The sequence below is a fragment of the Seriola lalandi genome, unplaced genomic scaffold (genome assembly GCF_002814215.2).
Source record: "Seriola lalandi dorsalis isolate HSWRI2012SDOR001 ecotype SW California unplaced genomic scaffold, Sedor1 jcf7180002053976, whole genome shotgun sequence".
Lineage (NCBI taxonomy): Eukaryota > Metazoa > Chordata > Actinopteri > Carangiformes > Carangidae > Seriola > Seriola lalandi.
In genome coordinates, this window is record NW_019524529.1 from 287,589 (window position 1) to 313,377 (window position 25,789).

The 25,789-nt window shown below is 38.9% G+C and overlaps 3 protein-coding genes across 6 annotated transcripts; 1 reads left to right on the top strand and 2 right to left on the bottom strand.

Annotated features, from left to right (window-relative positions):
* Positions 1–98: 98 nt before the first annotated feature.
* Positions 99–4,402, bottom strand: phyhd1 (phytanoyl-CoA dioxygenase domain containing 1). Of its 4 annotated transcripts, none has more exons than XM_023402685.2 (11): positions 4,243–4,402; positions 3,568–3,726; positions 2,736–2,811; positions 2,596–2,643; positions 2,455–2,510; positions 2,267–2,329; positions 2,151–2,172; positions 1,827–1,955; positions 1,517–1,633; positions 945–1,071; positions 99–674 (listed from the first exon to the last, which is right to left on the bottom strand). In XM_023402685.2, the coding sequence occupies exons 1-11, from the start codon at positions 4,273–4,275 to the stop codon at positions 626–628; spliced, it is 879 nt and encodes a 292-aa protein (XP_023258453.1). In that variant the 5' UTR covers positions 4,276–4,402; the 3' UTR covers positions 99–625. The 4 variants fall into 4 exon arrangements, with proteins under 4 accessions (XP_023258453.1, XP_087029143.1, XP_087029144.1 ...); XM_087173017.1 differs by having other exon boundaries at positions 1,809–1,955; XM_087173018.1 differs by lacking the exon at positions 3,568–3,726 and having other exon boundaries at positions 1,809–1,955; positions 4,243–4,393.
* Positions 4,403–6,743: 2,341 nt separating this feature from the next.
* LOC111652418 (volume-regulated anion channel subunit LRRC8A) lies at positions 6,744–20,884 on the bottom strand. The gene is made up of 3 exons (XM_023402682.2): positions 20,721–20,884; positions 13,172–15,296; positions 6,744–11,393 (listed from the first exon to the last, which is right to left on the bottom strand). The coding sequence occupies exons 2-3, from the start codon at positions 15,284–15,286 to the stop codon at positions 11,118–11,120; spliced, it is 2,391 nt and encodes a 796-aa protein (XP_023258450.1). The 5' UTR covers positions 15,287–15,296; positions 20,721–20,884; the 3' UTR covers positions 6,744–11,117.
* A 2,419-nt stretch (positions 20,885–23,303) lies between these two features.
* On the top strand, positions 23,304–24,881 carry dnlz (DNL-type zinc finger). The gene is made up of 3 exons (XM_023402688.2): positions 23,304–23,701; positions 23,803–23,942; positions 24,396–24,881. Exons 1-3 carry the CDS (start codon positions 23,429–23,431, stop codon positions 24,547–24,549), a joined length of 567 nt encoding a protein of 188 aa, XP_023258456.1. The 5' UTR covers positions 23,304–23,428; the 3' UTR covers positions 24,550–24,881.
* The last annotated feature ends 908 nt before the right edge of the window (positions 24,882–25,789 follow it).

Genomic DNA, 25,789 nt, shown 5'->3' on the forward strand with positions numbered 1-25,789 from the left:
GCCCTTCCACACCATCAACATTAACCATTTGCTTTCTCAGTTTGATTAGAAAACTAACACAAGAAGTTTAGATGTTGTGGTTTATGATCATTCATACATAAAGTTGAGTTGTTTTTTATTTAAGTTGCATCTTAAAATCAACATACTTGACAACAGAGATGCTTAATGTTTTGTCTGCAAAAAAATAGGAATCTGCCATCTCATTTTGACAAAATGACCCTGAACAAGAAAAAGCTGGTTGGTGACAATGTTGATGAGGAGACTCTGAATAAAAAAGTAGATCTAAATATCAGCTGTATTTTTAAGTTTCCATGGGAAGTTGTTCAAAAAGATAAATGTTTCTTCAAATTAATTTCTCATTTAAAACATTGATACACTCTGAAAAAATGAGTTAGTAGCCATTAATCCACTTTTGAATTTTCACAGTTGAAGTGATTCTGGATCGGGTCACGTGCTGGTATACATGTAGCTCGGAGAAACAGATGGTGTCATGTAAGATAAAAAACAAGCCATTAGAAATTGCAGCAACTTGCTGTGGTTAAAAACAGTTCATGCATATTGGTGCTTCTTCAGTAAAAATAGAGGATCTTGTGTTTTTAATAAAGCCAAATCCCAAAGATATCCTTCATTTGGTGTAGAGAGGTGGGAAAGGGAGCTCTTCAGTGGGCTGCAACCTTTAAGAACCAAAGAGATGGAAACATCATAGATGGATTAAAGAATAGTTTCATTACTTTTCAAGTTTGTTTTCAAATAACATTCAGATGTAAAAGGAAGACTTTTATTTCTTTTTTCAAAAATTATACAGTGTTACTTCGATGTCTCAGAACTTCATTTCATTCTTTCCCCTGTGTGCTGATTGTGACAACCCTCTGTTGGAAACAGTAAAAAAAAAACTGAACTAAAAGAAACAACAGAAATCCACACCAACTCTAATACACTCTCACCAGTTGTCAGGGCTCCAGCAGGTGTCCTGGGATTCCATGATGTGGAAGGTGTAGACGTGGCGAGAGTCTTCGGAGTTGTTTTCAGCGCTGCGATGCACCACCTGCCCGTGGATCAGGACTACGCCACCTGAACACAGACTCAGACCAGTTATCCACAATCTAAAAATACTCGGTAAATTATTTATATTAATATAATTGATCAGAAAAGTTTTGAATTGTCTGTTGATTCATTAAAGGAATAGTTTGACATTGCAGGAAATATACTTATTTGCTTTCTCGCTGGGTGATACATGAGAAGATTGAGAGCAAAACTATTTGTTGGCTCAGCACAGTGATTCCTACCTGTCACTGCGCCTGGCCCAGAAACAGATCCACACTCTCGGCAAGAAAGCAGTTCGCAAAATGTCAAACTATTCCTTTAATCTGTTTCAGAACTACACAATGCGCATTAAGCATATTATTTAGATACTTCCTGAATACATAATAAACGTGTGTGTGTCTCAACACCACTAGATGTTTTCATTTCATTTCTGTCATTTTCTAACTTAAATTTAAAAACACAAGTGAATTACCTTTTTTAACTGGTGCGGCAATAAACTTCTCTTCATCATAGGCCTGCTCTTTTCCAATGAAGTCTGTCAGGGGATAGGTGCCCTTGGGGGTGCGCACCATACGCCGAGAAATACAACCTGAGAGGGGGAGAGGGAGAGGGAGAGGGATGTACCGCAGCAAAAGAAACAAACCGATTTCAAATACTAAATCATACTGGATTATGGAGAGACACATAGTGGCTGCAGGATTGTTTCGAGTGTTTCAAACTGAGTAGAGTCGGTACTTTAGAAGCCACAAAGCAAGATTAGTTACAGTATATTGACAGCTTACTGCTGTGTGACCCTGGGATAAACCACAGGCAGCCGTTGTTGACGGTGGCGTCTTCCAGGGCGATCCACATCCCCATCACTCTGCCCAGGGGCTCGGTGTACAGAAATGTGGCATCTTGATGTGGTGTCACTGAGAAACAGACAAGACTCTGCTACATATTCACAATATAAGGATATTTATGTAAAGCATGTTTTTGCATTCATCACATTGATGTTGATGACATGTTCTCATGAAATAAGCACTGGGTCGAGTTTGAATGTAAATATAATGATATATAACTAGAAAATAAAGTAAAAGTTATGTATTTCTTCTTCATTTTCTTACCTTCCCCACCAATTCCTGGTTGCTGGAAAAGATGGAGAATGCAAAATTATAGCTCATCCTAAACTACCCATGCAGCATAATCTAAGACTATACAGATTAGACATATAATACTTTACCTTAAAAATGTACATGCTTTGCAGTATCACAGGATTTGCAAGACCCAGCTTCTTAGCTATGCCCTAAGAGAACAACATTTGATATGAGTGTTGGTTATTGTGTGACTTAACATATATATATATACATAGAGAGAGAGAGAGAGAGAGAGAGAGAGAGAGAGAGAGAGATAGTTCAACAGCTCACTCACCTGAACCTTGGGTGAATGTGTAACCTTTTTGTACAACGGTTCATAGGCATGTAGTGCTAAATGAAGAAAACTGGGATTAGCTAGGTTGTTTTGGAAAGCCCTGTGCACATGTTGTTAGGAGAATTCAATTATAAATCTTACCATGACCGACTTTATTCAGTGACCGCTGTTTTGGTACGATGAATTCAGCTGCAAGCCAAGAAATTGTTTACCCATCTCATTTGGTATTTTGCCATACAAAAAAGAATGGACAGACTAGAAATCATTTTATTGGAGCTTACCTTTGTCGTCGAAAACTCCTTTCTCGAAGAAAAAGCAAATCTTATCTCCACTGGTGATGAAGTAGTCAGCATTTCCCTGCAGGTCAAAAGGTTTACATCGGTCACCTGATCCGCCAGGGTATGATTACATTACAGAGGACACACTCCACAGACACTGACTAGACTGTTGACATAGGAGTTTGCTATTAGCCTGAGCTGAAGGACACTTAGGGTCGGGGTAAATCAGTGGAGAGCTAATGTATTGTGAGGGAAATATGATATTCTGATGGAATGGGTGTGTTTTGCTCTTGTGTGGAGTTTATTGCATGATTTGGTGTTGAAGTTAAGAACGACATATTTCTGTCGTTTGAGCAACCAGGAAGGGTTAGGGTTTGCACAACACAGTTTTTGGGAAATGTTATGATTGTTCCAGTGGAAAAAAAATCAGGCTTAGCCTATTGGGTAACTGTTTGCTTTGGTGATTTACATCTTTGCCAAAAGGCACTGACCAATGACATAATAGAGGGGACCTTCCCTATATTATTCAGAGCACTTTGCACGTTTGACTTGAGAACTTGTGTGTAAACTGTTTCTCTGTACGTACATAAAGCACTTTCACCTGTTAGGCTAAGACTTCTTTTCTTTGATAAAGTAGATAAATCAAGAGAGGTTTTTCCATGACAGTATCCACACTACAGACATCGTGAGACTTTCTGCATCTACGGAACATAAATGGTAACATTACCTGCATCTTTAAGCGCAATGCGACGGCAAGCATGTGAAAGAAATATTGTTGAATAATCTGTGGACACTGTTAAAGATTTATCCCCTGCAGTGCAGTTCATTAGGCCACCTGTGTTTTGAGCTGCTCGTCGTGATAAGTGGAGAAGGTGGTGCGGCAGTGCTCTGGGACATCCATCTGGTCCACAATCTCTGTCATCTTCTGCCTCAGTTCATCACACTCCTGAGAGGTCAGCAGCCCGTCCAGAACCACATATCCATCATCCACATACTATCAGGGGGGAAGGAAGTGCTGCCAAGTCAGTTTCACTGATTCCTTTTCCATGACTGTTTCCAACTTCTCCATACAAAGATACACTCTGTTTTTCTCAATTTTTGTCAACTTAGGGAATGGTTTCTCAGCATTCAGCACAGACAAATATAGAGTCTAAAATTTATCAACTCCAAACGAGACATGTGCCCTTAATGCAGATGTCATGCTTTACGCAGCAGAATAAATCCCCCTCATTGGCTACTTGTGACTGCTGTTGATGTTACGTAATGGGTCGGAAATGAGCACAAACACTTGTATGAATGTACGCAATGAATAAAGCATTGCAGAAATGTGACACGACGATAAAAAAGAGTAAGACTATACATAGTTATTAGAGCATTACAGACTTTGTTTGACTATTTGCATTAACAATATTTCACTTAGCATTTGCAATTAAAGTTAAAGCCTGTAGTGCAGGAAACTGGCTTGCTACAGCTCACTGTGGTTTCGTTTGTGAATTAATGTAACGCTCACCGTTTGCACATCACGATCTGTCATAAAATCCATGGCGGTCAGCTCGTAAGGATACAGCTCGCGAGTTACTTTATGTGTGTCCCATCCACGTAAAGACCACGTGACCTGTCTGAATCGATTAAAGTGTAACTGCACGGAGACCGTAATAGGATTTTGGACTTTAACTCTTTCGTTGCAAAACATTGAGCTACATTTGCAGTTCATGGTGGTGCAGTAGAATGACCTCTAGATGTCGCTCATGTCGTTGCTGTGACATGGAAATAAACACAATGACTTACAGCGCCATCTTGTGATCGGTCTGAGTAGTTGTATAAGGCAGAATGCATGGTAGCATGTAAGTTAATACATGTTTTGAGGCACTTATATTTTACTTGAATATTTCCAGTTGTGTAATGTATAGAGTGTATCCAGTAGAGACTAGTATAAAATTTAAATACTCATATAAAGTGCAAGTAGCCTAAAAATGTAAGTGCAGTACTTGCACCACTGGTTGCAAGCATAGGTTGCAAGATAACTAAAAGTCACATGATGATTAACAGGACAGGAAGGTAGGAAACACAAGATTAATGTCTACTGTCAGGTATGATTTTTTCTTAAGAAGATTGTGGCATTAATAACATCTTTTTTTTTCTTTCTTTTTTTTTTTAAATCTTTTAAAATCTTTTTTTTAAAAAGAAGGTAAATTTACTGTTCAGTTGAATTCGTCAAACCCCATAGAAAGTATCAGCTAAACTCTCTAATACTTTGTACATGAAGACTAGAGAACAATATACGGTGGAGGGCCCAGAATTTCATCCTACGACCACACATTAGCCACTTAGCTGATGTTATAGAATATAGCTAAGGCTCCTTCAGTCCTATTAAAGAAAATAAATGTTTTATAATATCATGATTTATCATGGTAGGCGTAGAGGCTAATGTACTGTACTTAAGGGGAGACACTACAGGTGAATTATCTAATAACGTTATCACCATCGCGACGTTTATATGCAAATGAGGCGTTAACCAATTAAAATGCGCAGATTTGCATACATTAGCCAAGGCACTGCAGGTGAGTAGGATAAAAAATTAATTAAAAGATATCACGACGGAACTTTATCTCTTGATATATGCCGAATAAATGTCAAAAAATAATTATCTGAGTATTTTTTACATTTAAATCCACGTATTTTTTCTTCCATTAAAACGGTTTTAAAAGTTTGACGTCACCGTCACGAGCGCCGTGCAGGAGGGGCTAGCTAGCGAATGTCTGCCGACGCTGTGTTTTTGTTTGCTCTGACTCCCGCAATCTTTTTCCCTTTTTTCTTGACCTGTGGTTAAGAAAAAAATGGCTGGAGTTCACACATTTTGAAGAAAGAGGTGTTCTGCGAACTCGAGGATATGTGACAGGCATTTTTCACAGGACTCCTTCATCAATAACGGCCGGACTGGCTAGCTACCTGAAAGCTGTCAGAAAACGTGGTCCCTTCATTGTACTGTTGGCGCGTCTCCTCCTGTAAAAGCCAGTATTATAATTTCCACTGCTAGGTTAATTATCTAATGTAAGGGAATTGGTTATTAAATATGTAATCATTTTCTCTTGACATATCTTTTAGACAGCTACCAGAGATGGTGGTTGTCAGTGTGAGGTAGCTCAAAAAAGCGCCGGTGTCCAAGTGAAGCCACGATATACACAGGAGTAAAGTCTCTGCTACCCAGGATCTTTGCAGGTAATATGTCTAATGTGTTGTTGTCTGAGCTTCCCCCTCCCTTTTTATCTGTCATTTATTTTTTTAAATTTGTTCTTTTAATATCCAGTACTCCACTGTACAGTGCAAAGAAGTATATGGTATTTGAGGACAACTTGCTTCAGTTGTTGGAACTTTCCTGTCAGTTCATCCAGGTAATTAAATCATGTCTTATCACTGACATTCATACTGAATTATTGCTCAGTGTAGCTTTTATCAATACAAAAGCATTTGCTCTTGTCCCTTAGATATGCCACCACTGCCTTCATAGATCCCAGTGGAAAAGCCAGCTGTATATTGTGAACATCCCAGCTGGGAACCTACAGCTCTCAGCTGCAGTGGCTTTCAATGGTGCATCATTATTCAAGTCCAGAAGGTAGGCTGAGGTGTAAAAGTCAGTTACTTAAACTTCAAAATGCTACCGTAAGAAGAAATAATGTTTAAGCTCTTGATGTGACACAGCAGGAAATGCACATTTGTAATTAGTAACATAAACACAACTGGATTGTTTATGGAGGTGAGCCAGCTCCAGAGTCCTGGTTTTGTTCATGCTAGCTTAGTGCACGCAGTGACTTACTGGGACAACTAATACAGATGTGCCATTGTTAATTATATTAATTAGACCTGTGTTTTTCCTGCCAAAATGAGCCAAAAGGTCAAAAGTTTAATGTTTAAAAACTGCTTCTCATCAAAACCCATAACAGTGCTCAGGACTTTCTCCTGGAAGAAAAAACATCCAGCAAAGTGGGAATTAACATATTTTTTGCAACAGGATTTAGTGTTTAGTGTTTATTTTATTATCATGTGTCAGAATGGTACAAAAGTAGGGTCTGAACATTAGGAAATCAAAAGTTCAGTTGTTCATTGATACAGACTTCCCGCTTAAAAAGCCAGTGTTCAATCCACTTGGCAACAATTAATTAATAAAGGCCTTTTCACGTGCGATACAGACAGTGCTGATCAAAACAAATCTGTCCATCCAGCTTTCAGGCTTCAGGCTTATTTACAGCAATGACTGTTGCTAGGGGTTAAGTGGTTGGCTTTCAGTATGGCTATACTGCACACAAGTTCAGCATCAGCATCAACAAACTCATGCTGTGAAATGAAATGGATGTGAAACAAGAAAAAGGAAACCAACATACTGTTTTCATATATCCCTGATCTACAGGCATCAGAATACAGATGGATTTATCGTAAATAGTAAATACAATCATGGATTTAAAAAACAACCATTTATACATAGGTAGAGATTAGATGTCAATACAATGCAATCATGGCAGTTTTTTGAATAAAGCAATTTTTTTTTTTTTGTTCAAGTTAAATGGTTTGTAACCGTCCAAAAATGTACACGCTCCAGGAATATTAACAGATGATGATGTGTACTGTTACACACAATGCCCACACTGGAAGGTGAGCTCACCTCCATTTACAGTATGCTAGATTGTCAAGTTGTTTCTGTTCAGTTGTAAAATCTTGTCTTGTTTTTGAGGACAGGCACTGCATCCAAAAAGAAATCAGCAACTCAATGTCAAACCCTCTGTGGATTTCTGTTAATTCTCTGTGAGAATAAACTGATCAGTCATGCTGCTTAACACAGACGACACTGTGTAAGGCATACATAACACACAAACAAGCACGTTTTTGATATTTTACACTTGAACATAAATTCAAAAGAGAGAACATGGAAGTGGAAAGAAAAACTATTTTGGCACACAATGAAAAAAAAGCTTTTAAATGTATTGATTGAGGCTATTTAGTGTGGACAAATGAGACATGATACTAATCAAAGTGCTAGAGATTTCTAGTAACCAAGGGGAATTTTATTAGTCACTAAAACTTCCTCTTTCGTGTGCTCTGCAAATGGCTGACTGACCTCATCTCAGACCTTCACACTAATTAACTGACACTGACGTGCAGGAAAGGGAGTATGCTCAACTCGTGACTCAGAGGGAAGTGACTGTGAGGGACTGTACGTGTCTGTAGTCATGGCTCTGGAGGTCAAACAAAACTACTGATGTGATTCCTGGGCAAAATATTTGTGAATATAAAGGCAAACGTTAGTAGTAAAAAATGCAACTCAAACATTTGAGTGATGTGTCATAATGCTGATGTAGACTGACAATGGTAAAGCTGAAATGGAAAAAGGCCTGATGTATGAATATATCAACATGTACAGTATATGGAAACTTTTAATAAATCCAACTATTCTGATGAAGTGTGAATAAGCTCCCAGAAAGAAGAAGAAAGATTTCTATGGAACTGTTGAAGAGTAATTGAGTCCACCTGTTCCAACCAGGGTGAATTTAGGGCTAAAAATATATCAGAAATTAAATTCCTTAAATACGTAAGGATGAAAAACACACTTGAAACAATAGCTGATGTGCTCTGTTTTGAAGGGACTATTTTGACACTCTGGTGCACTGCAGGAGGGGGATCTTTAGTGTCAGCAGCACTGCACTGGACTGCACTGCACCACTACATTGAACCATGTTACTTCCCTCCAGGTATACATTATGTGTAATATGATAGTATCTCAATTACTTGACTATTTGCAGTCATTTTTTGGCATCCAACAGGTCAACAGTCACTATCTGTAGAGTGTAATGAAAAACATGTTTTTGCTCTTACTTGGCACCTTTTAAAAATTAAACTAGAGCATAAATATTGAAATGGACATGCCACTTCAAAGAATTATGTTTAAAAATTGTACACATGAGGGAAAAGCTGAGATTTCCTTGTGAACTACTGTCTTGACTGCTAGTCAACACATTCAAGACAAAAGACTGCGCTTTAAGACTGTCTGGGTGCACTTTACTAGTGACCCCTCGAAGGGCATTTGGATTTAAGGCCATGGCCTAAGTGAAACAAAATTCACTGTGAACAAAGGTGCAGTTGTATTATTACAGTGAAACTTCCCTTGAAACTCTTGTATAGCTAAACTAAAACAAAAGAAACAGCTGGTAACAATAAGACCACATACCGCATGTCTGATATGCATGAAACAAAGACGTTAAACATTTCAGCTATACATTTTACAATACATGAAAAAAGAACAACACATGACCGTGATGTTTGTGATCATTAACAGGGCGTACAGCTTGTAAAAGGTAAGGCCATATTAGCAACAAAAGATGCCTGGCTGGAGTAAACATAGCAGGTATACTCCAAATGATGCTATTAAATCCAAGGTCTTAACGAGAAAAGCGTTTCAAGCAGACAAAGCACTATTGCACTAATTTGCACCATGCATGTGGAAATCACATATTCTGCATACTCTCTCTGTGAATAAATGTTTCCCTTGTGTAGGTCGGTCAAAACCAGTTTCCTTTGCTCTGTAATTTCCTGTTTGTCCTCATTTTGCTCTTGGATGGATAAACAAAGTGCTGATGAATGTCCAGTTTCCCCTCGAGTAAACTGAGCATGATAAATATAATGGCTAGCATACAAACAACTGGGCACTTGAGTCACTAACATCAACACTTCTCTTTCTAAGACTGGCAGTACCTGGCAGCTAGTTACAACTCTCCTGTCTAACATCTGCACTTCATCCACTTGGAGGTGCCATATAAGTAATAATCACACTGAGCATAAAAGTACCTTGATTTTTGCTCCTTTTTATTGGTTTATATTATCTAGCAGCTGTGTGATTAGCATTGTGCAAGCTTGCATGTTTTAACTAGATAAAAACAAAGAAATCAACTGTGACAGGGAGTTCTCTGAATGTTTGTGTCTCTGTAGCTTTAATACAGGGACAGCAAACTTATGTGAGCAGAGGGACACTGTATAATTACAGTCTGGTCAATGAAGAAATATATTAGCCTTCAATTGAAGAAAGGTCACTTGAGATCTCTGGCTACAGGTTTATGTTCCATAATAAGCTTAAAATAAATTGTTACTCTGTGGTGTTAAGTCACTCACTTAATTTCCATCACATATTACTTGAGTGTTAACCCAATCACATTACAGCCTCATTCACAGGCCCAAGCATGATACCAGTGTATATTAGCGTTTTAAAGCAAGAAATTTGTATCTTTGAGTCAAAATAAATTCTTGACTTTGTTTAAATAGGCCCAAATGTACTGATATAAAGCCCATCTCACATACCTTAATAAGACACATCAGTAATGTATGTGATGTTTAGTCATGCAAAACAAGGTAAAGCTTGGTTACATGTCTAAATAAGACATGATGTTTTGTGAAGCAAAATAAAGTGTCCAAGAAGAAGCTCCCCAGCTCCCATACAGCTAACGAAAAGCCTGGCCACAGGACGACATTATAAATTAACAACTGCAGGGTATTTAGACATTGTACTGTAGAGTTTGTTCCCATTTGTTTCCCATATGACAGCTTTTCTTTGATGTCGTTTCATCAGTCTAAGTTAAGGCCTAAGCTGTGAGATCACCTATGGGATGATCTTCATCATAGAGTCATTTTGTTCGCATAAAAAGATGCATCCAAGCACGTTGAGTGTACAGAGAGCCTGAAGAAAACAAAAAGGGCCAAACCTTCATGCCTCAACAAGCTGGCTGTCAGTTGCACTATTCATTTTTTCTAACATCTGCCAGTATTCTCAGTAACACTACACTGCAACTGCAAATGTAATAGTAAAAGTAAAATTTAGATTCTCAAGGCCAGAGGAATGTCAGGCAAACATTGCTATGAGCATCTTCAATTTGTGCATGTATCCCACGGCCAGCAAAGAAGTGATAGTCAGCACGCTTAGCTCACTGGCAAGGCTGAATCGTGCAAAGTTTTTTTCTGTTTTTTGGCTCTTTCCAATAAACAGGATTGCTTTAAACAGGTCCTACTGTGGCATGCATATGTGATGTCACCTGCTTGCATCCCTGCAGCTTGATATTTAGAATTAAATTACAGAAAAGCCACATTAGTAAACCACCTTTCATCACCAAGGTTGGTTATGAGATTTTTCCTTGAAGATCATGAACTTAGAGATTCCTTGGAGGTCTTGAAGTATGACATCCATGCTTTCATAGTTCCTGTCAGGGAAGCCTCATCCCTTGTCTGAGCCCCCATGGACAACAATGCTGCAAACCTCTCAAGGTTTGCCTCTCTTTATAAACAAAATCACTTCTCGTTTGTTTCTCAAATAAAACTTTTCTCCTTTGCAGCTCACCGCTGAGGTTTGGTTCAAGCTTGCTCCTTATCGGCCCTCCAAAGCTGCTCTTTGACTTCTGATGGCAGCGTGTTGAACAGGTCCTCCTCCACCACCAGACCACTCCTCTTCAACAGCCGACACTCGCCGAGCTCCACCGGGAGACACTCCAGACGGTTCCCTCTCAGCTCCAGCTGGGTCAACCCGGTGAGTTCTCCGAAGCGTGATGGCAGCGTCTGCAGGCAGTTGTTTCCCAGATTCAGTGTACGCAGCTTCTTACACTGGAAGAGCTCCGGGGGCAAAGTCTCAATCTAAAGTGGAGAGGACAAGAGGCAGAACAAAGAGGGGTGTAAATTACCAGTGAACAGAAAGTCTGAGCTGTTCAATTTTTAATCCATATGCCATGGCCAGATGAGGCAGGGACCAGAGATGTGAGCAAAGGGCATTAAGAAAAAGAGGCAGCTGTTTCAACTATATTGAGCGGAGAAGGGTTCGTTTATAGATCCTGTTCATTTCAGATGTTACCGAATTTAAAAAAAAAAAAAAAAAGATTAACACAAGCCAGGCCCCAGGACAGGAAACAAATCAAAATAAGATTAAAGGGTACTCAAAAGTTGCTGTCAGACTAAGTTTCATAACAGATTTAGCATACTGGAAAAAGAAAACAAACAAAATAGCTTCAAAGACCGACAAATAATTTAAAACCAACAGCCAGCCATGTACCCTCAGAGCCTTTGTGGCTTACGCTCCATGAACTTCTTGTCCTATTTTGAATTCTTTGTGTTTGCCTAAAAACAACAATTCGAACCCTAAAGCTCTATAAGCACCTATTATTAATTAACATCCACAGAAATCACATCCCATCTACATTGACACAATATTCACAATTACACAGCTAATTTAAATTGATAATGTGCTAACAGTGTAAGGGAGGATGTAGGCAAAAGAGGCCTTAAAAACACCTTGAATTGTCTCATTTAATGGAGCTATTTTTGGCTGCACACAAAATACTGGAACCTATTTCCAGTGTGAAACCACACAAGCAAACACAATAAAATGGCAGTAATAGTACGCTTTACTGAAAACACATGATCCTGTATGCATGCTTTTGAGTGAAAAACAGCGTTAACAGGAGAATGCTGTTTTTCTAAATTCTCACGGTGAACAAACAGCATCTCCCTGAATGAAATTCCTACATTGCAAATCAAATAAAAAGCATTTTGTTAAGACTGAAATGATGTACTACTTCACCACAAACCAAATGGACTAAACCACCCAAAAGGACATCATTGGAGGTCTTGAAATCCTGTAATGGCAGGATTTGGCACAGCCCTCAAAATTTTTAAGTTAATGACCTTTTCAACTGAAATAAAGAGCAGCCTAAATAAAGGGCATTTGTGAGGGTTTACTTGAAAAGTAATAGTTCACTTCTCAGGATGTATACTGGAGATGGAAACATTTTTATCATCCTCTCTTCGAAGAGGGAATCATGCTCAAAGAATCATAATGTGCTCTCACAGAAAAATTGTGTAATTAAACCATAAATGTGACTAAGCTTTGAACTCTCTACTGGTTTCAATTTATTATACTGAAAGAAGAAAAGAAACAAGACCTGTAGTAAAAACCTGTGGTTCATTCCACACAGGACTTTTATCTAACATGTTAGCAGTTCATTTGACTGCTGTGTACAGGACATGCCTGAGTTTCAGTTACTGGAAAACAGATAAACGGACCGAGATCATAGCAGGGTTTTCAACTTTTATGTCACCTGAACTCAAATGTTTTAGCTGCATGAAGCTTAAATCTACACCTCTGAGGACAAAATTAAAACTGAGAAGTATACAATACTGTATTTGTTGACAATACACAACTGAAAAACTGTCTAAGCCTCAGTCATGTGGTTAGTCATAATTTCCAACCTATCGATGAACATCTCAGCGTTTATAAGAGCTGACCTTTGTAGATACCTTATCTGGCCTTTGAGCTAATCTTATTCACACATGATAGAGAGATAGAGGAGTGGAGACAAACTTTCACTGAGATGAAAACATTGCAGTGAAAAATATTTTAAGTCGTTTTTTTTTCTCACCCTGTTTGCTGTCACAGCGAAGTACTGCAGGTTCTGGAGGAAGCCTACATCAGCGTGGATGCTGGTCAGATTGTTGTGACTCAGGTCTAAGAAGCGCAGCTTGCGACAGAAGAAAAGCTGGCTGGGGATTTTCTCAATCTTGTTCCTGTTCAGATACAGCCGCTCCAGGTTGGTAAGTGTTCCGATCTGAATGGGTATGTAGGCGATCTGGTTGTACCACAGCTTCAGGCACACAAGCCGATGCAGATGCTGGAAGCTGATGATCTCCTCTATTGTCTTCAGATTGTTGTCCTTCAGGTCAATCTCCTGCAAGTTGTGCAAACTAAAGATGGAGTGAGGAATGCGTTCAAGATCGCAGCGAACTAGCTCGAGCTCCGTTAGGTTGACCATTTTCTTCAGGCTGTTGAGCACCATGAGCTTGGTACCCTCGTTATTGATGGAGAGCTTCTGGAGGTGCACGCCCACATCTGTCACTACCTGCGGCAGCTTGGTTAGGTTGCTCTTGAGACGTAGCACTTTGAGCCTTTTGAGCTCCCTGAGCCCATCGATGACGATGTATCGATTGTTCTCAGCACTCAGGTTCCCAGTTAGGTGCAGCTCACTGAGGTTCTTCAGACTGTAGATCCACAGAGGGATCTCCTTGATGTCAGTGAACTTGATGTGGAGAGACTTCAGGTTTTCCCTCAGGAAAGCCAGAGCTGGAGCCTCAATTTTAGCTGGTGTGTGATAGAGCCACATCTCTCTCAGGTTGGAAAGCTGGGCAATGATTGGTGGGATAGTTACATCAGGGATAAGCTCCAGCTTGAGCACTTCGAGCTCTATCAGATCAAACACTGTGTCTGGGATCCCACTGAGCATGAACAGATGCAGCTCCAGCTTCTCCTGGGAGTTCTTGGTGATGCGCTGCCTCAGCTTCTCCAACGTCCACTCATTGTTCAGGTTCAGCTGCCTCAGCTTGTTCTCGCTCACCTCTGACAGAAAAACAGCAAAGCGCTTGGAGTAGAGAGGGTCATACTGATCTATCATGTGTAGCATGAAGGCAAAGTCGTTCTTTACGTCAGGGATGTCACTATAGCTGCTCTCCTCCCGGATTGACTCAAAGGAGTATCTTTTGAGGGAGCGGCTGAGCATCCAACACAGAGTGTACATGCAGATAAGACCATAAACTACAACCAAGCTGATGTAGAAACAGGCCAAAATCTTGAAAAGTGTTGCTAACGGGTGAGCACAAGAGAACGTGCTATACCCTGTTAGCTTCTTAAGGTTTACCGCACACACTACACTGAATCTGATGTAGTGTACATAGTAGGCTGTGTAGCAAATTATCAGTATAAACTTGATTACTTTGATGATAGTCTGACGTATGTAAAGACGGTAGACTATATCACCCTCCTCTACATGTATCCTGAACTTCTTCACCTTCTCAAATAGAGCCTTAGCCTGCTCCCCTTCTTTTTTATCTAAAACCCCAGTTTCAGAGCGATCTACAATTCCTTGTTCAATTCTGGACTTTGTTCTTTGAAGCATGGGCACGCTAGCTTCCACATCCTCGCTCACACATGAAGCCTTCTTGTCCATCGAACCATTCATTTTGCCGAGAGGTTTGGGATCGCTCTCCTCCACCACGGTCTCAGACAAAGCCCTCGTTGTCCACGGGGAGTCAAAGCACTTGAGGAGGATGGAGACAAAGTGCTCCAGTTTTGAGCTTGTGCGGGGAAACTTGAACCAGAAGTTGCTACAGGCCAAGAAGATGAGGGTGTGGAGTAGCACCAGATAGGGGAAATATTTGGCAAACCAGTGTAGTTCGTTCTCGTAGCAGACTGCATCAACATAATTATACTGATGACGGTCGAGGTCATACTGAATGCCTTTGGGTTCCAGTACATACGGGGTGGTCATGTTTGGGACGGGCATGGTCTCGCATGACCTGTTGACCACCCACTTGCAAGGCAGGCAGATCATCTTGTCCTGCGTGACCTGCAGTGTACCACCGAACACTGCGATCATCAGCATGACGATTGAGATGTAGTCGGTGAATACGTCCCACCATGGCTTCAGGATACGGTACGCTGGCTGGGTGTCAGCAAAGTACCGGAGCTCTGTGATGGGAATCATGATGGTTTATCTAAAAAAACAGAACACACAGAAAACAGAAAATGAAGAATTAGTTGGTAACACGTCAATTTTACAACATGATGGACAGTTTTGGAAACCTGTATGTGCTTGTGGTTAAAATCATAGCACAGCAAAATGTTATTCCTGGGGGTTGTTTCTGGAGTTGCCTGACTGGCCAACAAAAAGAGGCCCAGTTGCATCAGACCTGTTTAAATGGTGTTGATTGCCAATTGGACTGCACTGTTGCTCCTACATCATATGGGAGGGGGAGTGTTTTGTAGTTAGATTTTTCTTATTATTTCTTTGACAACTGTGTTTTTGTTGTCCCCCCATGTCTCAGTTTTTAAGGTCAGTTTATGCTGCTCAGTTCTCTTCTGTTAGAGACTCCAATGAGTCCAATTCAGTTATCATCACACATATAGCACAGTCAGCATGTTAAAAGCCACATGTGCAGTTGCCAGACTGGCAGTGATTGTATGTACTTTAGAGTCTGCTGTGCAGTAGGGATAAACCCGAGCATCCTGCATATCCCGACAGCACACAGCGGTTCAGAGACTGCAGAGCAAGTGGAAGCACAAGGACCACAGGCTCTGACACAGCACAGTTCACACAAGTCCTGTTTTCTCCATCTGATGTGCTTCAATTTTTCTGCATGACCATGTTTACGACCTGCTGAAGTTTTAACAGTGTTTAACAGTGTTCCTCTAAATTAATATATCATTCTCAGAAGCTAAGACAAATTCCACTCAAATATCTCAGAACAAGACACAAATGACTAATTTTAATTTCAAGAGGAGCTCAGTCGAATGGGTTGATTCTACTACTTACACAGTAAATTATCAGAATGAGAAAGAATACTTAAATCAAGCCAAGAACTTCAACTTTGACTTGAAAACTCTCTCAGCAAAATGGAAGTGAAACCAAGTGCAATCGTGCTGCTGACTACAAAACAAATAAACCCTAAAACCAAGACACTCTCCCAGACGTCCATTTACGCTTCAGTACGTCTGTCAAACCACAACTGGGTTAATTCCTCACACAGTAATGTGAGTAATGCAAAAATTACAGCAATCTGAGCATTTTCTTTCTTATCCAAGCTGTTTCAAGGCTTAATGTTAACCCTGGACTAAGCTGTAACATGGAATAAAAGTGTAATGTGGGCAAGCCCCATCTTGCAGTATATCTGGGGAGAATAATCAAAAATCATCGTATCACTTTTGTTTCCTTTTAGAACACAAAGCTGGGAGCAGTTGATTTAAAGAAAAATCTCCAAAATTGTATTTCACTGTCTACTCAACTCTTACTTACAGAAAAGGGATGAAAGAGGATAGCTGGTCAAGTGGTCACAAAAAAAGCTTTGTTTTATCCAGTTCAAACCAGAATGGTACAGTCGCTGTGGGCCTCCTCTGTGAGGCCACTGCTTTACCTCAACTCAAACTACAGCACACAGAGACCCAACAGCTGCTAAGAACCTCTAAATGATGATCATTCACATGGTATTAAAAACGAGACAATCTTTGACACAAATAAAGTTTCATTCCACTGTATGGCTAAGATCACAATCCAAAACCATAACAGCCCATCAAATATGTTTCGACTGAAACTGTGTGAGACTGCAGTAGAAGTATTTCCCAATTCAAACTAAAGCTAATGGCCTATCACATGACTGCACTGATGCACAACACTCAAGTAAACTGTAACTATAAAGATTAAAATAAAAGCTGTAAGTTTTGAAAAGAACTCTGACTATCCAGAATATTAACAAACAAAGATCCTGTAAACTCAGTGTTACATAATAAACATACCCAGTCACAGATATCTTTGGTCCAAAAGAACATCCAAGTTTTTTTTCACATTATCCTGGAAAATAAACACAAGTCTGCAAGCTCTTTATCTTGTCTATGAATCACACTGCACGTCTTCCTGAACCACCACCCACAATTCCAACTAAGGACTTTTCTTCTGATGAACTGTAAGCAATCTGATCATTCTCACCACCACAAACACAACAGAGGAATATGGTGTTCTAATCCTCAAATTAAAACTTCATTTAAAAAGAAAAAGGTAAAGACTGGACTACATAGCGCCTCTTCTCTTGGTTTCCTGTTTGTAGATTTAGCCCAGTACATTTCTCCGGAATTTGTTCCTGGAACAGAGCTGCTTTTGTGTAGGCGATTTTTGTCAATGAGGCTCTGACACATGGGCTGAGAGAGGTACAGGTGAACCTGGATGCTGTGAGAGCCAATACATTACAGAGCCAAGCACCATTTTCCTCAAGGACACTAGTGTCTCAACTGAATTCAAACAGAAAAATAGAGGGGAAAAAAACATCTGACTTGAATGTCAATGGCATATTCTCTACCTATATCTCCTGAAAAGATTGTAAAATTTGCCTGAAGTCGACCTTTTTAACTAAATTATTTCAAATTGACATCAACAAACTGATTAAATAATCTAAGAAAACATTATTCAACCACAGGGTAACTTTAAGCCACACAGGAAGGTCAAGGTTCTGAATCTGACAGCTGATTGAGGCCCTTTTATTTGAGGAGTGGTATGTTTATAGGTTCCCTTAATGTATGGATGGAAAGAATGTCAGCATTGCCATCATTTATAGAAGGCTTAAACTTTTATTACATTCCATTAGACTGATTTGTGTTGTTTTTCTTTGGTACATCTTTCAATTTTCTCCCTGCAACAACTTAATTTCCATGTAAGTACTTGATTACACCCAAAGGACCTTCCAAGTCCTAGCAACAGAGAGCATTACACAGCCACTGAGTGATTCTCCATCCTTATTGTTCACTATGATTCAGCATGGATGAGTAACCTTCAAGGGATGATAGTTTTTGGGATTCTTTCACTAGTTCTGAGTTGTTGAAACCATTATTTGCATATCTCTGTTGTGTCAACAGCATGCGATCTATAGTTGTTTTTTAACGTGTGCTGGACTAGATGTAGGGAAAAAATTAACCAAGTCTCAGACAAGTTTAAAACAGGATCACAAGACTCTGTGACTATCTCATACTGAAAGTCTGTGAGTGATGAGTGCACACCAAAGCTCACACAATTAGTTGATTGATAGAGAATCAATCCACAACTATTCTGTTAAAAAAAAGAATTAAAAAAAAAAGTCAAAACATTTCCTCATTCCAGCTTCTTTAATGTGAGAAATTGTTGCTTTACACAATATTACAGATATCTGACCCACCTGATCATATAGTGTACACTTATGAATTCATTCATTCATTTCACTTGAGTTCATGCTGACTAGTTTTATTATTAGTCCACTTCCAGCCAGTAACTTGTGGTGTTTTCATGAAATGTGCACATGAAATTGCGCCACACAACTTCCACTTTCAGTAAGTTGTATTGGACTATACCAGCTGGGATGGGGGGGGGGGATTTGGGTGTATTGTAAGCATTTATGAATATATAGTAGATTTTTTTCTTTTTTTTTTAATCACACCTGTGCTTGTTGTTAGAGTAGTTGGTGATCCTCTGTATATACAGAGGGCTCAGGGCATTGTTTTGCCCTGCAGTTAGCCTCTCTCTGTGCTCTATCATCCATGCTGCTGCATCCATCGAGTCTGCTGGTCATTACAAAAAACAAAAGACACAGCTCTGAAAACCTGTTTGAACTGATCCTGGTCCACATTACACCCCAAAACTGCTGGTTGTCATCCTGCAGAAGGGTTATTCCACCAAAAATCCTACATAACTGAAATGCAGAATCTTATTATGAATTTGACAAAAAAAAACTATAACTATAACTACTAATGTGAAGTGCTCACATCTGGCCATTACCTGACCTTTTTAATAAGGTCAGCATCAGCCTTGATAACAAGAAAAGATTTTGGTCTCTTCTGCACATATAACCTATCCACAAACAAATATATTTGAGAGGTGAATTATTATATCATTCTGATTTTTATTAATCTGCCTGTTGCTGGGTTAAGCTCAAGCCAGCAACATATCACTGTATATATTTTGAGGTGATGCTGTTAATAGCTGTACTGAGGGTATAAAGGAATCAGGATCATGTTCTTAGCAGGTGATAAGGGGATCACAAACATCCACAGATCCTTCCAAAACATGAGATTTCCCCTGTCCCTTGAAAACAAAATCCTTCTGGCATGGGCCATCTGTAGGAAACAGAGTTATCACAGCTTCAGATCTCAGCCCATCTGACCAACCCTGCCAATGGCAGACTTGACATTAAGAGACTGCAGCGCAGTCCTGACCAAATCAAACTGGTTCTGGCTCACAAAAACCTACTTTTTTTTCTGAAGAAAGCACTGGAGAAGTCACACTCATACATGTTCACATTACACATCTGAAACAAGGGCCATTTAAAGTGACTTCATAAAGTCTGTTTTGATTATATAATTTCACTAATGTGGTTAACCTTAATGTGACGAGTTATATGGCCAATATTGCACAGTCATATATCACCCTGACCACAAAAGACTACAATGATGCTATAAAAGATTCTACACTGAAAAAATACAAATACAACACCAAACATATACGCTATTACATGGATATTACCGTAACACTATAGCCTATTGTATCACTGTAATATTTGTGTAATGATAAAAACACAAATTCACTATGAACTCAACAATATACTAGGGCTGCCACTAATGATTGTTCTCATTATCAATTCATACTTTTTAGATTAATCATTTTGATAATGAAATGACAGTGAAAATTGCCTATTATAATTTCCCACAACTCAGGGTGACATCTTTAAATGTCTTGTTTTGTCTGACGAACAGTTCCAAACCCATATATTATCAGTTTACTACCATGTGTGATACAGATACAGCATAAACTCTTCATATTTGAGAAACTAGACACAGAAAAAAATGACTAAAAGGATTACTTGAGTATCAAAATAGTTGTCGATTAATTTTCTGTTGATGGACTAATCAATTAATCAACTAATCATTCCAGCTCTACAATATATATATATATATAACCACAGACATAATTTTATTCGCAATGGAAACACTGCAGTTAATCAACTTAGCTTTAATGTTTTTAGAGTCCTACAGTGTGATGCGTATTTCCATAATTAATATACTGTTTACAACCTCAGTGTTTAATCAGTAATATTGTTTTTCCATAATACCAGAATACCTTACTGGCCTTCAACTGTGGATGAAATGTATCTGATCTATGATCGAGAATATATTATTAGCTCAAATTAATCTGGGATTAAGAGTCTGACTGTAATGCTGACTGGTATAATAACATGTAATCCAACCAAGACTGCGACCTTTTACTAACTGGTCTTCGCCACAACAGGCTGACGAGCGGCAACGGGAAACGATGTCTCATACCGATGCCCAGTTAGCACGCTGCGGCAGTGAAATCACACTGAACCACAGCTAACCAGCTAGTTACACATTTTAAGAAAAATGCCCACCTGTTTTATTAAAGCTGGTGTCTCTCGCCTCCTCCCCACACGGGTGACACATTTCTCTAACGTTTCTCGGCAGCTGTGGCCAGTCGGACACCGGGCCGGGGCCCCCTACGACAGTGACTGAGGTGAAACCCACACGAAGGCACAAACCGTGCGGGTCCGTCAGCTAGCACAAACCGCTGCTGCTGCACGAGACTGGGGGAAGTCCTAAAACAAAGCCGTTTTCAAAATAAAAGCACAGCGGCAGTATGAGAAACTGTCATACAAAAAAATCTTTATTAATGAAGTAAAATATTGTATAATTGCTATATTATGTTAATAGGCAACATTAGATCTTTGTTTTCATTGTTTTTCTCTTCATTTCTTTTATGTGATGTGGAGGTTGTTTTTGTAGTACTAATTATAATGTTGCACCTGATGAATGGTTATATTCCACTTCTATAAGTTGTTGTACAGTAAATTATAAAACATTTGTATACAGTACTATGCCAAAGGTTTAGGCAATTGAATGTTTAGATTCTTGTCCAGGAGACATCTGCAGTGTGACAACAATCCCAATCCCAATCATAGAGCCAGAGTTATTAAGAAATATATTCAATGACAAGAAGAATAAGGTGTCCTGCAAACGATGGTATGGTCCCCACAGAGATCTGAACATCATTGAGTTGGTCTTGGATTACACGAAGAGGCAGATAACACTGAACTATGGCAAATTTTCTGAGATACTTGGAATAATCGAACTCTCAAGTACCTTGAAAACTGAGCAAATGTACCTAGGAGAATTGATGCTGCTTTAAAGGCAGTGAATCATTTTTTTCCCGTTTATTGTACTTTGTATGCTTTGTATAAGGTTAATAAATAAATAAAAAACAATTTATGGCATTACTTTTTAAAGTATTCTTATAATATACTCACTTTACTGTAATACATAAAGGTTTTGCACACTGCAGTTTATTTTCAAGAAATTATTATGTTTGAATGGCTTTGTTTTGATTCCAAGGTGGCAATTTGGTCATGTATTTACATTTTTAAGTTTTTAAGAAGATGACACAATTTTTTAAAATAGTTTTTAGCATTTTAATCTCTCTGGAGCTAAGTGATTTCACTGTTTGAGAGGCCAATACAAAGTTATTGTGTCAGCAAAAAACCATACAAAGTTACAAAAATGAAGTAATATAGCCAAAATTTGACTTCCAGCTATACATGAAGCATTTCAAGTTCTCATCCTCTTGACCAAAAGTATTGTGGCAGATGTGCTCAGCTTCATTTCAACACTCACCTACGAACAGATGCATTTCACGAAGCCTATAATCAAACTTTCAGAGAGGAGTGTTCCTATTGAATAATAAATGTTGGCTTAAAGTGAGGTCTTATAAATAAGTAATGAATGCTTCCTGTAAAAATTAATTGTGCATATAGTGTAATATTAAACCAGTAGCACTTGATTGTCTCATAAGGTAGACAACCCCACCTCTTGTCATATATCTCATTTTTCTGTCCTGGTTTGTTATAAGTGATATATGTGAGACAGCTCTTTTGATTAGGTTGTAACAATTAATTTAAGACTATAAGAGAGGAATACAGTACACAAAAATGCATGTGCACACAGCACAGATGCAGTGTGTGAGCACTGGGAACCCTCCCAGTTTCAGACTGACTGCAGTTTGCCCTAAACAAGCTTCCCCCACATTTCCTAGCAGGATTTATGAACACACCCTTCAGTCACCACCAGCTCACTAAATTGGTCATTTGTGCTGATTGTCATTCAGCTCAGCTTTACACTGCTGGAGCAGCCTTGGCCTCAGCCAGTTGGAACAATGGTGAAAATTGTTTTGTCATAAATGCATAATATGTCCTTACGTCTCCTATTCCCTCTAAAGCTTTTGCAAATAATGAGGTGATGATAACTGTCTGTGCACAACTCTTACAATTTTAATAGCAACCTAATATAGGATGCTGGTTCCGACTTGTGCCACACTGGCCATCCCAGAGGTATTTTGAGACTGGGAGAAAAATTGTATTTTGTCTTTGTGTTTTGTGTTTGTGTTTAAACTTTCACAATCTTTAATGCTGAAATTTAAAAAAAAAACAAGGACATAATTCTTCTGAAAGATTGCTTCCACCCACTCTGACCAGCGACAGTGGTGGAGAGTAACCATACTACAAGTAAGTCCCTACTAGTAAATGTAAATGCTCATGAATATTATCAGCAAAAACTACTTAAAGTATTAAATGTAAAAGTACTCATGATGCTGAATGACACAAGATTGTTATTACTGATGCATTAATTGGTAAGCACCATTTAAGGTTGTAAGTGCTCAGGGTGGAGAAAGACAGTATTTTGTCAAACACATCACAGAATAAAAACTTAATCAAAGCTTCTAAGCTGATTATATCTATTACAAATCTATTTTATATTCATATAATGATTTTTTCTTTTATATTCCTGTTTAGAAACATATTCGTTTGAGGCTCCAGCAAACAAAGTGCAATTATTCCTGAAGTGTCAGGTCAGTAAGTGCTTTTTGTTGTAGGAACAATTTGCAAATAAAGTTTGTTTTGAAAATACCCTTTGGTGATGTCATCAAATTGCGACAACACACTCGTTGGTTAAATCGTGTAACTCGTCTATAACTCTGAAACACGGCAGCTGTCATGCTGGCTTTAGACTAGTGTTTTGCTCTTTAGCGCTCATCACACCCTTGAAGACGATGTTGTGTGTCAGCCAGTTGTTTCGGTGTTATCGCAGCCCTTCAGCTCTGTCCAGACTGTGCACCGCCGGGTTTCACCGACCAACGACGACCACAGCCAGGGCACGGCTCCTCTCCCGGAATGACCAGTATAGACTTCGTTACTTGTTACCTACTGACAGAGGCGAAGCTGACCTGATCAGCTGTAGAGGAGTCTCAACTTCACCGAGTATCAGAAGTGACGCTGTTGGGAAGATCCATACAACACATTACCATCTTGTTTACACATGCAAGGTAGCAGAACCAGAAATTCTAAAACAGCTTTGGTTGTCTTGATGTATTTTATGTGGTCAGACCCATGTAAATCTGACATACAGGCTGTATCATGTTTACAGGTTTGCTCTACTAGATCCACGCAGAAGATATCCAAGCAGGCTTACCACAAAGGTGTAGTGATAGTGACATGTCCGGGATGTAAGAATCACCACATCATCGCTGATAACCTCAGCTGGTTCTCTGATCTGGAAGGGAAGAGGTTGGTGGTGCTTTGAACTTCTCATCGTAAAACAGAATATGTCATTGATTTATAATAACATCCAAACCGTAACCATTTATACATTAGTCCATTAATGTAAGAGTATTTTGGTAAATAGACACGAGATAAACAAGTCGTCAGTTTATTATTTATTGAGCACATTTAAAAACAACAAACGTTGAGTGCTTTACAAAGAGATTCAATAATGGTATTATTTAACTGATGATTACAATCAAATAAAATACAGCAATATATAAGAGAATTTATAAAAGCATAGAATAACTGAATACAATCATAAACTCAACAGCATTGCAGGGAGAGCAAGTATACAAACAGCACCTCTGATCATTTAAGGCTGTCAGAAGAGCTCAAGAAATATACATTTTTGATATACCAACAACTGCATACATTACAAGTCTGAATGGCTCATGTTCTATGTTGTTTTTGTCTTAGGAACATTGAGGAAATCCTTGCTGCCAAAGGAGAGACTGTGAAGAGGATCGAAGGAAGTGCTGCTTTGGAGATAGTGGTGGATGAATCCAGCAAAGACAAGTCACAATGTAGTGAAGACACTGAAAAATCAGACATTAATCCAGAGAAACAATAGTGCTGTGTTTATACTGTATGTAGATATTGCAAGATGTATATATTTATTTTTATAATAAATGTAAATCTTTTTAATTGCTAATGTTCTTTTGTCTTGAAATCTGAGCAATGTGAGACTAGCTTTTAATAGCTAGGGCTAGAACTGTAATCCCTGCTAAATGATTGTAAATTAAACTGAAAAAGTCATGTATCCAATTAAAACCATCCCAACATTTTCTGACTACAACCAAAGCTATTCAGAAACATCTTACTCTGTATGTAAATTGCCTATTATGTATAAAGGTTATATTTTACCATATTTCATCTAAATATTAAATGCAGTTCCGCTCTAAACGTGTATATGTTACAAGGGCGTAAGTTTGCATATGAACGACAGAGACATATCCCTACCAATATTTTGTGAACTCGTTCGCACTATGTTTGGAGTTAAGTCATATTACATCATTCCAATGGGCCCTCCAAGACAACTGATTTAGGCATGTTAGCATTTGATTGACTGAAAGAGCAGGGGCTATCTTAAAGGTCACGTCATATGAGAATATTACAGTGGTACCTAACGTCAGCAGAAAAATGTCATCTGATGTTATTTAACCATGTTAGTTAGCGTTAACTAGCAAGCTAACCCTGGCTACCAGTCAGGTTGCTAGCAGGAGGAAACACAGGATGGTGGATATATCAAAGTATGAGTTTAATTACTGTTGAAAAATCCCATTGTCAACATGAATACAATGATTGATTTTTTTGCTTTGGTGCTTTACTACACTATGGCGTTTTTATGCCTTACTATCTATGACGTTTAATCCATTATTACCAAACAGTTAGTTCCGACCAAGTAAATTGATTCGACAAAAGGCATGTATCACTCCGCCTCACAGGTGTTCTTTTAACCGTTAATTAGCGTTACATTGACGGTCGTTACCTATTTTACATTGTCACAAACTTTGCAAAGATTAATAGATTTCCAGAAGTAATGATTGAATTAAATTATGTGTGGTCGTCAGAAGAGGATGACGGGAGGGAAAGAAGCCAGGATACTTCAGCGCACACTTGAGGTAACATGTACACACAAGTACAGAGAAGAGCGCAGGTTGAGAAACGGCTATATAGTAGCAAGCTAGTATGCGCGTCAGGAAAATGTTTTTGTTGCTTAGCAAATACGAATAAATCATAAACTGTTGTTGCTCTTTTAATATGGCGCTCGTAGAACCGTTGTATAAAAGCAAAATCACACTGGAGGTCAG